This window comes from Sinohyriopsis cumingii, chromosome 4 (genome assembly GCF_028554795.1).
Source record: "Sinohyriopsis cumingii isolate HCF-2022 chromosome 4, ASM2855479v2, whole genome shotgun sequence".
Lineage (NCBI taxonomy): Eukaryota > Metazoa > Mollusca > Bivalvia > Unionida > Unionidae > Sinohyriopsis > Sinohyriopsis cumingii.
Genome location: NC_142964.1, coordinates 106,099,051 through 106,112,637, shown reverse-complemented (window position 1 = coordinate 106,112,637; position 13,587 = coordinate 106,099,051). Strand labels below are relative to the sequence as shown.

At 33.3% G+C, this 13,587-nt stretch overlaps 1 protein-coding gene across 4 annotated transcripts in view; it reads left to right on the top strand.

The window, feature by feature from the left end:
• LOC149801837 (zwei Ig domain protein zig-8-like) overlaps positions 1-6,297 on the top strand; it is a 127,692-nt gene extending 121,395 nt beyond the window's left edge. For 2 of the 4 annotated variants that reach the window (XM_089956209.1, XM_089956210.1), the window contains 2 exons: positions 2,179-2,205; positions 3,297-6,297. In XM_089956209.1, coding sequence (XP_089812335.1) covers positions 2,179-2,205; positions 3,297-3,421 — 152 coding nt within the window. In that variant the 3' untranslated portion in view covers positions 3,422-6,297. The remainder of the gene's footprint in view (positions 1-2,178; positions 2,206-3,296) is intronic. The other 2 variants (XR_016420726.1, XM_089956211.1) reach the window with 2 other exon arrangements.
• Positions 6,298-13,587: the final 7,290 nt, after the last annotated feature.

Here is a 13,587-nt window from a genome sequence, read left to right as displayed (position 1 = left end):
CTTAAATATATACTATAACCTTTAAATAGATAATATAACCCTTAAATGGATACTATAAGACTTGAATAGATACTATAACCGTTAAATAGATAATTTAACCCTTGAAAGGATCCTGTGACCTTTAAATAGACTCTATAACCCTTGCATAGATAATAGAACCCTTAAAAAGATCCTAAAACCATTAAATAGATTGTATAACCCTTAAATATATATTATAACCGTTAAATAAATATTATAACCGTCATAAAGAGCCTATAACCTTTAAATAGATAATATATCCTTAAATAGATATTATAACCCTTAAATGGATGCTATAACCCTTAAATGAATATTATACCCCTTAGATATATACTAGAACACTTAAATGGATAATATTCCCCTTAAATCGATAATATAACCCTTAAATGGATAAAGTAACCCTTAAATGTATAGTATAACCCTTAAATCGATAATATAATCCTTAAATTTATACTACAACTCGTAGAAAGATCATATAACCCTTAATTAGATCCTATAACCCTTAAATATATTCTTTAACCCTTACATGGGCACTTTAACACTTAAATGGATCATATAACCCTTACGTATATACTATAACCCTTAAATATATACTAAAACTCTTAAAAAGATCATATAACCCTTAAATTTATACTATAACCCTTAAATACGTCTTATAACTCTTAAATATATACTATACTCTTAAATGGATCTTATAATCCTTAAATAGATCCTATAACCCTTGGATAGTCACCATACAGTTAAATAGATCCTATAACCCTTAAATAGATTCTCTAACCCTTAAATATATACTATAACACTTAATTATATTCTATAATCCTTAAATAGATCTTATAACCCTGAAATAAATACTGAAACCTTTTAATGGATACTATATACCTTAAATAAATCCTATAACCCTTAAATGGATACTGTAACTCTTAAATATATACCATAACCCTTGAATAGATATTTTAACCTTAAATCGATACTATAACCCTTAAATGGATACTATACCCTTTGATAGATAATATACCCCTTAAATAGATCCTGTAACCCGTAAACATATATTATACCTTTAAATATATCATATAACCCTTAAATATATAATATAACCCTTCAATATATAATATAACCTTTAAACAGATCCTATAACCCTTGAATAGATGCTATATTCTTTAGAAAGATGCTATAATGAATATTATTGCATTAACCGCTGAGGTTTGAAAACACATACTTGTTTTAGTAGGAATGTAATATTTGTAAAGAAAAGGACTTGCCAGAATAAAACAAGTGATTTGATAAATGGACTGCAAGGATTTGCGTCAGTATGCTCTTTTTAATACTGCATGTATATAGAAACCAGTATGATTTCAAGATTCACTGATTGTGCATAAGTTCTTTAAAATATACGAGACGTTAAGTTTAATTATAAATAATGTACTGAATCTCACTCTGTCTAATGAATTGTTCTTAAAATTAAGTCCAATAACTACCAATATAAGCTCCAAAACGAAAATAGACCGTAGCAGGTTGAGATGTACATGCTTTTTTTAAAATTATAGCTGAAACTAAAATCTAACAGAAACTTCTAGCACCCGTAAGCAATACTTTTATGTTGTTTGCACGCGATTTTGTTATTGTGCACTTGATTGTATTTCTAAGGAAACATTGCCATTGGAATGACATTTAAAGTTTACACATCAATTATTTTGAACTAATTATAGAGCAGCATGTGCTTAAATCGCAACATATTCTGAAAACTTGCTCATCCATTAAGGAAAGTACAGTTTTCTTTTGCTATACAAGCGTCATTTAAAGTCAGAGGGAAACAAATGACAGCTTTTGCATGATTATTATTCCTCAGATGTACACCAGTGACCTATGTTTTCGGTGATGCAACTCATTTTTGTTTCTTTCTAAACAATAAATGAATCTGAATTTGTTTGAATAATAAGCACGTGGAAGGTAAGGAATTCAAGGAGAATAATTAATATTATAGCAAAAGTTTCGAACGTAAATGACTTTATAGACGATGTTCGGAATATTATTCGTATTGTTAAACTTTAAAACGAAGCCTTTGGTGAAATGTATTGATGATCGTTTAATTAGTTTGATATAATTGGATCAATTATGTATTATCACAAAAGGCCTATATATGTCTTGATATGTCTTTTTCAGCAGAGACAAGTTTAAAAGACAAGAGAGGTAAGTAAAACTGTATGTCTCTGTTATTTTCCTTGAATCTGTATTTTCTATATTTTTGACCATTTTTCTTTTCCGATCTGGAAACGGAAAACGTTATTGCCTTAGAATTCTTTCGATGACTTGGACTGTAAAACTGAACATATAAATATGGTGATTGATGGTAATAGTCAGTTTCCGATATCATTGGACCTATGTGGACTTTTAAATCAATATTTTTCTGTTAAATGGTCACACTAATCGTAAGAAATTATTCGCTGTAATGAAGCTTCTGTTCATATTCAAAATTGTACAACTTTTCACTTGATTTGCTGCCAGATTGTACCCCATGACGTGTGGGATGGCGGAATGGTAAAGGCTCTGTTATTTAAATCATGTTTTGGTATCTTCAATTTTTAACCAGGGTACACTTGTATAAAACGCCCTTTTTTCTACAGTTCAGTAGGCCGAAACAAAATGTATGGGTTTTAGTAGACCCTTTACTTTGTTTTTAGTGTTTGACATATAACGGGTGAAATAATTCAAGCTTAATAATATTTTTTCAAAATAAGTCATCAAAATAAAACTTTCATGGTTAAGGAGAAATATATTCCCAATATTGAAAATTTTATTGGAAAACTTTCACGTACGTTCCTTTCTAAATTAAAAAAAAAAAAACATCAAGAGAATATCAGACGGTTTATGTTATGTATGGCCTAGAGTTTTCAAGTCCATTATAATGTTACGCGTTGAATTAAACATTTATTATATGAACTTCCGAATTTGGATCTGTCTTGCTCTTAAGGGATTGCATGATTATTCTTCGATTTTAATATTTACATCGCTATGTTAGAAATAAGTAACAAATCCGATTTTTCCACATAATGTTTACAAAATCTTGATGCATGTACACATTCAAATGCTTTCTTGGAAACCGTATTTTGTTCCTGACGAATCCTAAAACTTCTTATATACCCTTTTAAAATAGGCAAAGGTCATAAAATTCAGCAAATATGTGTCCGGTTTTGAAATCAGTGTTTCCTGAATTGTCATTTCATTTGTTAGTATTTTGTTGTAACTTATTCATGTATTAATAGTGGCCAGTCTCATTTCAGATCATAAAGAAGAGTCACCTGGAAAAGTTGCGGGAAACGCCAATGCTGTACATACTTACAATAATCTGCACCTGCTTGCAATCGTCTGCTGTTGTGTAACATTAATATTCTCTACCATCAGGTGACGTCATTTATGTCTCCAAATTGACACACCCGACGTCTCAAAATATTCGGAGTTTATTTTTTTACTCCTGTTTTCCTAGAAACAACTGTGCAAGTTGATCTACTTGCCCATGGGATTTCTGAATGAGCATGAACGAGGTCTGGTATCTTGCTAAATGTATGCTTGCAGGAGAAAAATATTAAGGACTGAATTTCATTCTGCTTGTTATAGAATTCGGACATTGAAAAATGTATAATGTCATCTTTACAAGGAACCAAACCTAATTAAAGAAAGTTAAATGGAAAGTCCTGTAAAAAGCCACAAAAGCTGATTGAAATTTTTTAGTCACCTTGGGAATACCTAGATAATAAAATTGTTTTTTTTAAATATTTTTCGGAATAAAAAATTACATACTTCATCATGGACATTACAGTGATCCTGTGTCTTCTTAGAAGCATCGGATGCATTTTCTTTTCAAAAGTTCAATGAGTGTGTTTGTATAAACATCACAGTTGAACGGTCTAAAAAGAGATACACTCTTGCAACCGTTTGTAATCTTCGCATCCCAGCTCTTTAGCATGCCTGCATTCAGATTTCAGAATGATCTAGACAGGTAATCAACAATCTGTACATTAGTTATTGCATTCGTCTAAATTTCTACACGCACACACATACACACACAAAAACATAAGTGTTTATTAAATGATTCAATAAGCATTAGTAATTTTACCTGTAGATGAGTATTAGACATGTACAGAATATATTTCACAGATGCACCCCACCCCACCCCGTCCGTTAAAACTTTACATCATAACTAGTAATACACGATACGGAGTGCTTCAAAAATTACAGTAAACTCGTGTAAAACATGTGACATTCATGCGTTTGACATTTCAAAGAGTTCACTGGAAACCATTTCGAATTTTCCACTGTTCAATAATATCACTGCAATGCATCGTTAATTTATGTTTCCATATTCTCGTAACTGTGACACAATCACTTTTCTATTCTTATCTATTCATTTTTGTTCTTGTTGACATCATTCTCCATCATAATTAATTTTATCATTATCATTATTGTTGTTGTTATTGTTGTTTTAAAGGCGTAAACTGGCCTTTAAATGTACCTTTCAAAATATCATCCATACCAAAAAAACAATAATTCTGCGTAATACCTGTCGCATTGTACTTATTATATACACCATACTGCAGTATTCCACTTTTATTGGCTCTTGTTCTTTGTGAGAGAAACCAAAAAGTGTTTCTTATAAATGAATAAATTAAATCATTAAAAGAAACAATGAAAGAAAACCCACTCATTTTAATGATAAGAAAGTATTTTATTCTTTATCTTATTGTGTTAATTTGAGATTTTAATTAACCTGAAAATGGTTTGTAAATCACGATTTTAAAGGCTTCAGAATAGCTATGTCAATTGATGAAAATGCAACTATTTACGAAAACTACAATTTGGTGTAGGTTACTATAAATGTAAAAACCACAGTCACGGAATAGATTACAAAATAAAAAGCCCAAAAGAAAATCTCGTCATAGTTCTAAAAAAATTTCTACGAAAAAATGTTTATAGCGCCATTAACTGTCATTAAATATTTTCTTTTCTGTCTGTAGCTTGTTTTGATACCTCATATATGGTTTCGATACCATTATAAAATACATTCTGAGGATCACATTTAAATGTTTATCAGATTCTGTATGTATTGATTTTTACCTTTAACAATGTGAAATATCACATAGAAAATTAATTTTCAGCTATATAATTGATCACCGTCACTTACTCAAACCAAATTAATAAATACAAACTGTAAATGCTTTTTTACACAACAGCAAATGCAGTTAAGTTTGACGTTATCACAAGAAGCTGATAATGCTTGCCATCGCATTGTCATGTTCATCAATAAAATAAACGACTGTTTACTTATGATTTTATAAATGCTCGTTATTTTCTACTGCTTGTTTGCGTGCTTCTAACTTATTGTGTAAGTTTATTTGTGTGTCTTTATATACATACATACATATATATATATATATATATATATATATATATATATATATATATATATATATATATATATATATATATATATATATATATATATATATATATATATATATATATATATATATATATATATATATATATATATATATATATATGTGTGTGTGTGTGTGTGTGTGTGTGTGTGTGTGTCTGTGTCTGTGTCTGTCTGTGTGTGTGTGTCAAAGACTCTTCTAATGGACGTGATGTGTGATTCGTCATGAATGCTCGTTATTTTCTACTGCTTGTTTGCGTGCTTCTAACTTATTGTGTAAGTTTATTTGTGTGTCTTTATATACATACATATATATATATATATATATATATATATATATATATATATATATATATATATATATATATATATATATATATATATATATATATATATATATGTGTGTGTGTGTGTGTGTGTCTGTGTCTGTGTCTGTGTCTGTCTGTGTGTGTGTGTCAAAGACTCTTCTAATGGACGTGATGTGTGATTCGTCATGAATGCTCGTTATTTTCTACTGCTTGTTTGCGTGCTTCTAACTTATTGTGTAAGTTTATTTGTGTGTCTTTATATACATATATATATATATATATATATATATATATATATATATATATATATATATATATATATATATATATATATATATATATATATATATATGTGTGTGTGTGTGTGTGTGTGTGTCTGTGTCTGTGTCTGTCTGTGTGTGTGTGTCAAAGACTCTTCTAATGGACGTGATGTGTGATTCGTCATGAAGTCAATATATAAAATGTGATATTTGTACATACAGTCGAGGGTTTCACGAAGATTCGCAACCCAATTCTTATTAAACAGTTTAAAAATTGTAACATTCTTTTCTTAATTATTGCCATATTTCCATACAGCCTCGTTAATTCAAGAAAGATGATTTATGTGTTGGCTTTAACCGTACTTTCAGCAGAGTATTGGGTTCGTAATGGTTTATTTGTTGGTTTTAACCGTACTTTCAGCACAGTATTAGGTTTATCATGGTTTATTTGTTGGTTTTAACCGTACTTTCAGCACAGTATTGGCTATATCAATCCCAGCAAGTGAGAGCAAAGTGTCTATTTTAAGGACACAGTGAGGCAAACGTTCTAGGATGGTCTCGGCAGTAACGAACCCGTGACCATTGAATGACGATTCCGACGCACTAACAACTGACCTATGTCGGCTTACTAAGTAAGAAAGCGAGAAGCAAGACGTATGTTTAATTGCTTTACAAAGACTTCATTTGTTGGAGTATATATCTAAATACAGTTTTACAGACATTTCTTCAACACGAATATTGGATAAAACATTTACTTGCAAAGATTTTAGTATCTTGGTACGATTTGTTGCATGCAATCATTTACATATCAAGGATATATATGTAAATTTACTTTCTTTAAAAATGATATTTATGTTTGAATTTCAAAAAGAAGGCATACTGCTTGAATGGTAATGATGTGTACTTTCCTCTGCTTTTGCCAAACATTTCTTCCACTCTCAAAAAATATATATTTCATGCTAATAAGAGTCATTTCCTATATAACGAAGTACCAAAATATTAAATGCCCTTAAAAATCAAACTATAATTGCCTTTTGAATGGTAGACAGACATTTGATGGGTATCAGATCATCAAATCTTCCAGATACGACATAAACAAGTCAGCAATGAATCCGTTCGACCACAGGAAATATTTATCAAACAAAATTGAAAATATCCCTAGGGAAACGTTAAGCGATAAAGAAATTTATTTGTCAAATTATTTTGCCAATCGATATCATTCATAATGTTGTTTGTGAGATATGCATAAGAACAGTATCAAATGAATGGAAAATATTAACGATATAACAAAAGAATGCAACGTATCCGTGATATAAAGAGTGTTCGATTATGCGAAAAGAAACTTGTAGAAGGCATGTCAAAAGCAAACAGTAAGAAGGCGTGTTTAAAGCAAATAGTAATAAGGCTTGATAAAAGCATATAGTAACAAGGTTTATTAAAAACAAATGGTAAGAAGGTTAGTCAAAAGCAATGAGTAAGAAGGCGTGTCAAAAGCATATAGTAAGAAGGCTTGTCAAAAGCAAATAATAAGAAAGCTTGACAAAAGAAAACTCTTGCAGAACAATTGATTACAAAATTATTAACGAATTGATAACTTAAAATTATGCTGTTATATTCAAACAACAGGGAATTTAAAGTAATAATTTAAAACAAAACAGGCACCGAAAGAATTCAAGGTAAAAATAACTGCATAGCATCTGCAGAGCAGATTAAAGAAAACCAACCCATTAAGGCAAAAGTGATGATTTGTAAACGGAAAACAAAGAACCCAATAATATATATTAAACGAGGAGGACCTTTCCTTAATTGGCTTTTGATAAAATACATAGATCGGAGAAGACTGAACATAACATGAATGTTCTGCGGAATGTAAACTATGCAGATCTTGACGATGAAACAGAACGGCGTTGTCTTAAAAAGACAACAATTGCTTCAAAGCAACAATTAAGAAACCAATACGTTTCACCAACGTGCACGCTGAAAGAGAAAACAGGTTTTCCGCCGCTTTTCCTAGTGAACCAAAGTTTGTACCAACATAACTAGGCTTTTAGAATTTGGTCAATAAACATTACATGCGAAAATAAAGATTGGTCCGCCGAATCCGGTTCCCGATTCCTAAACCACTTCTAGATTCGCCATGAATTTTCCGCACTGAGGAGTTTTATAAATGGCGGCGTCTGTGATTGTAACCCCTGTGAAGTCCCCAGGCGAAGTTTCTAAGAGAAGTCCAAGTCAGATCAATACAGCTGCAGGGAACTATTATTATTATTCTGCAGCTCTTATTATGTTGCTGCCTGCAGTATAAGAGAAGTAACGTAGGATTCTGCGTTGCCAATAAATAATTGATTTCCTCATTGCGGTATTCACTGCCGCCGTCGCTGCTCATTTCAATGCTATCATCGTTGGGTTTGTTTAACGACAGGATCTTAAATTTTCCTTACACAATATCATACAAAGACTTGCATTATCTATATGAACCGATATACAACGCCGCAGTCAGTGGAGGAAATCATCCGAAATTAGTTCAAGTTTGATGGATCAAACATCATGATTCAGATATAAAAGCACTTTGGCGACTTGATATTGTTGGATATAAACGTGCGAAGTCTGGCCGTGTTCGAGCTGGCACAATATTCAGTGTAGGATCATTTAAGCTCATTTGAGCCGAGACCGATTTGATGGAAATTCTGTGCAGGCTTGTAAACTAATTTACAAAGAATACAGAAAGAACAAGTCTGTTTTTTTTACAATAGCCTCTTCTACTAATGTATATTGCTGTAACACAAAAATATTGTATGTCATTTGATGTACTCAGTGCAGTTCCAACCTATTATCTATATTCAGATACCACTGCATATACATGAGGATATGAAACGAAGGCGACAAGAAAAAAACAAATACATAAAATGTTTAATGCTCGGTCATTCGTTAAATGTGGTGAAAGAGTAAACCTGTCGTTGAAGAAAAACGAGACATTTGTGTTAAGGAAAACGCGATTGCGCTTTTTGATATTGGTAGTAAATACAGTGCTGTAGTAATTTATCAATAACACAATGTTTTCCCTTATATACGGGCATGCCGATTGTAAATCAACTTCTGTTATCCGCACAAGAGCGTGGAACAGTGATCTAAGAAGTATGATGTTGACATATATACTTACAGATTATGGGGTCACAGACAAGCCACGACTGATTGTTGGACAACTTCTCCCAAAAGAACCTTCCTGGGTTGCAACGGTGCAAATCAACTTAAACAATTTTAACAATCATTTCAAGAACGTGTAATCAGACATAGAGCGGTGAAAGAAAAAACGACATTTCTACCATATTGCAACCCGCCGAGGAGCCCTGTCAGACCTTAGGACAGCTTCATGAAAGAGCAAGCACAGTTACATATTAAGAGTCCTCCACCGGCCAGACGGGCTGATATATTACACGCATGGTCGTTGATGAACAATAAATTAGATTAAATTATCAGCGTTGCAGTGCATTTGTGAAACGGCGCTGCCGTTCGGAATGAAAGTGGCCAATGTTTTCAAGATGGGATTTCACCATGCCTGGTCATTTCACCAAAGATGACTCTGTGCCTGAATAATCTTGAACCACAAAGACACAGGGACCGTCAGTGATGTAACAAATAATGATTATGCAATGATCCTTGAGAAGTTTGAAAAATACTGCAGAGTGGGTTCAGAATCGACGGTTTCCAGACGCTTGGAGGTTCATCTTCATATTCCCCGTACGAGCCTTTCATTTGGATGGTTTTGTATTCAAACGGGAAGGGTATCCCACTGAGCGTAGTGATAAACTTGGAACACAAAGACAAGCAATGTTACGAATGGGCGATCTTATCAGCTCTACATTCTGCGTGTGATAATACATATCAGCCTTGAAATTACCAATAGTACATGTGTGAGTTCGTTTGATAACACACAATTCCTTGTTCATGTTATAAACATCACCAAATTTCAACGACCATGATATCGCCGATAATATGTTTACATTGAACAGCGGCCTTCAGCCGATTCAATTATCCACACATTTATGCAGTCGGTTTAATATTGATTTGTCATCATTACATTGCTCATATGCTCGTTACCACTAACTGTGGATAAACTATTTTCTCAGAATGTTGTACTGACACAGCAATGACGACTGCAACAATTTTCCAAGCAAGCTTTACATGTATGTATCTATCACCCAAAAGCTGCTTGACGACCAATACGTTTACAGTTGAGGAGTCACCGAGATCCCGCAGGGTACGATCATGACAAAACCTGGTAAAAATGTTTTGAAATTTACTGCGTTGCAACGGAAGATGAAAGTTTCATATATCGTTTGCTTGCATATTAAATGTCTGACCGTTCCCGTAAGAGCCGAAGGTTCGAACGACCAAAGAGATTCAATCAAATACAATAAAAGTTCCTGAACAATACCCTTGCGGAGATTGCTCCACTGTTGTCTGATGCATGGAGCAACTAAACCACAAATATTGTACCGTGCCCAGAACTAGGTTGAGGTATTTATTAAATCGTTACAGCAAAATTTATTTAACAAGAGATGGTTATGATTAATGCAAATAGTACCGCACAGCTTTCCACAGCTACCTTTTGGGACCGATGGGAGGTCCAAAATGCATGATCACTTCTATATCAGTGACGCATACAGAGGAGTCGCACACAGCACATGCAGCCTACAGCTGTAAATGTATCCCAACAAAGCACGAAATCCCGCAGTGCTTATTAACTTTGGCGAGTAAGATGGTCTTATCACAATGGAAGGATTCGCAATGTCATCGAATGTACCGATAAACCTTAGTTGGAATAAAATGGAAAAATACATGACGTTTCGGACGGATCAGTTGTTTCTCAATTCCAGCCTGGAAAACGCACTATTAACCTTGCGGCCGGACGCCACGATCGTTTTACGTTTACTTAGCAAAAACGCGGCTGTCCCCCAGTAACGTTTACTTTGCTAACCTGTAATTGAATTCACCTATATGAGGATATTAGTTACTGGGACAAGTTTATTGAAACTAAGCTACAGACGATTGATGCCATCTATTTCTGATATATATATATATATATATATATATATATATATATATATATATATATATATATATATATATATATATATATATATATATATATATATATATATATATATATATATATATATATATATATATATATATATATATATATATATATATATATATACATATACATATATACATATACATATATACATATACATATATACATATACATATATACATATATATATATACATATATATATATATATATATATATATATATATATATATATATATATATATATATATATATATATATATATATATATATATATATATATATATATATATATATATATATATTCACTAAAATGTCTAGTCTAGTTTTAGTTGTAAACATCGTGACGAATATCATGAGCTTTATCTGCGTAAGGATATGTTGTTACTCGCGAACGTCTTGGAGACGTTTGGTGATACAGGCATGCACATACGCAAGCCAGATCCAGCGCATTACTTCTTGTTATCCATGAATGGCCTGGGACGCATTTCTGTCCAGAACCAAGTCCGAGTTGGAACTATTTACAAATACTGAAGCGCATCTTTTTATTGAAGGTGGTATCCGTGGCGGATTATCGAAGTCATGTCTCCGATATGCTTGTGCGAACAAACTCCTTGTATACGACCCTATCACCCCAAACAGCCACATGTTATACCTAAATACCAATAATCATTATAGCTAAGGGATAATACTGGCAATACCTGTAGTAGAATTCAAATGGATTGATCCCGTAAATGTAGACATGCACAAGCATGTACATGAGTACAATGATGTACAACTAACACAGAATGTTTAATCAACAAAGCAACAATAGCTCTAATTCTTTGCATGGATCGACATACCGTGGCCATGTTAACGGTGAACGTGTATATATGCATCTAATACATCTGAGACACTTAATAGATCTTTGAACGTCATTGGCTCGCCTTCTTTGTTTCTACTGGCAACATCAACGACGATTAGTGCGCATGTGTACGTTTTCATGACCATTTCCGCGCACACGTACCTGATCATGTAGGAGAAAAAAAGATATCGACCTGGTGTTCTTCACTGAGCTTTCTCTTATCAAACCATCCAAGGGAAATCTTTCTGCCACAACGCTTGTTTGGCAAGATATATTCTTGCAACCCTGTGGATAACGTTTGCGCTATTTTTTCAAAAGCATCTTTACTATATTGTGGCCAGTTTCTCGTCCATATTTATTATATCAAAGGGTTTACCATCCAGTGAGTAAAATTTGATCGCAGAGTACAAACTTAGCCTTCATACCTCCTTTGATAATTCATCTGGAGAGTCATTCTTGAATTTAGGATTGATCGCGTTTAAGTCACGGATAAGATCTACGTCGGCGCCTTGACGCGCACGGGTATCAATTGATGTTTTATAAGGTCATATCCAACATCGAGGCGGTTTACATATTCTTTGGACACTGATCGGTCATCGGTTACCACGCATTCGTATATACAACCGTGTTCCACACTGGATGCAGTTCAGGAAATTCCGGCTCCACCATTATGTGCTACATCCAGAGTTGTATTTGCGGTATGTGTCTTCATGCTGCATGGCCGAAATCACAAAAAAGAAATCAAAACACGGAATCTGAGACGTTGGTGTGTCAGTTGCTTGTATCAAACACTATGTCCACACAAATATGAAATCAAAAGTTAAAGTGCCGGCGATGAAATAATTGGATATATTATCATGAACTGAAACTGAATCCAGCACATGCAAGAGCCAATGGCCTTTTAACTTTTTTTTTTTTTTTTTTTTGGGAAACACGAGATGGATCGTTTCAGATACTATTCAATGTGTAATAAGCATACTTCTATATGTACGTGGTGTCAGACCCCAAGAACGCACAATCGCCGGATACATGTATATTCCAAAGACACTTATTTTATATGCATGGCAATTCTACCAGTAAAAAAGAATAATTAGTTAGAAGTATGTGTGCGTGTTGCAAGTGGACAGGGTCTGCCTCACGACCAATCACACTAAGCGATTACATCATTAATGAAAGTGATGACTCACAAAGCCTCCGATGTGATAAAAGTAATCAAACGGAACAACAGTTGAGAGATGAAATCGGCAAGACAACCGTTTTACTCGAGACTGTAGATGTTATTTGTGGAGTCTTTGGTCTTGGTGTTGCTGAAATTGAGGTTAGAGCAGCCATCATCGGCACGCCAGAAGGATTTAGTGTCAGAGCTATAGCGATAGTAACCGGTGTACGCGTCAATTCTGAACTTCTAGCGGCTTCATAAATCAGTCTAAATACAATCAGTAAAGTATACGCGATGGACATCGAATTTTAAGCATGGTGGAATTCGAGACGGTGCTGGTCTCTGTGCATAGATACAAAAACGGGGCGATAGCGACCCAAAACAGTTAACTGATTCACAAACAGTTAAAGTTGAGTAAATATTTGCCTGTGTATATCTATCAGCCTGTGTATATCTATCAGCCTGCGTGC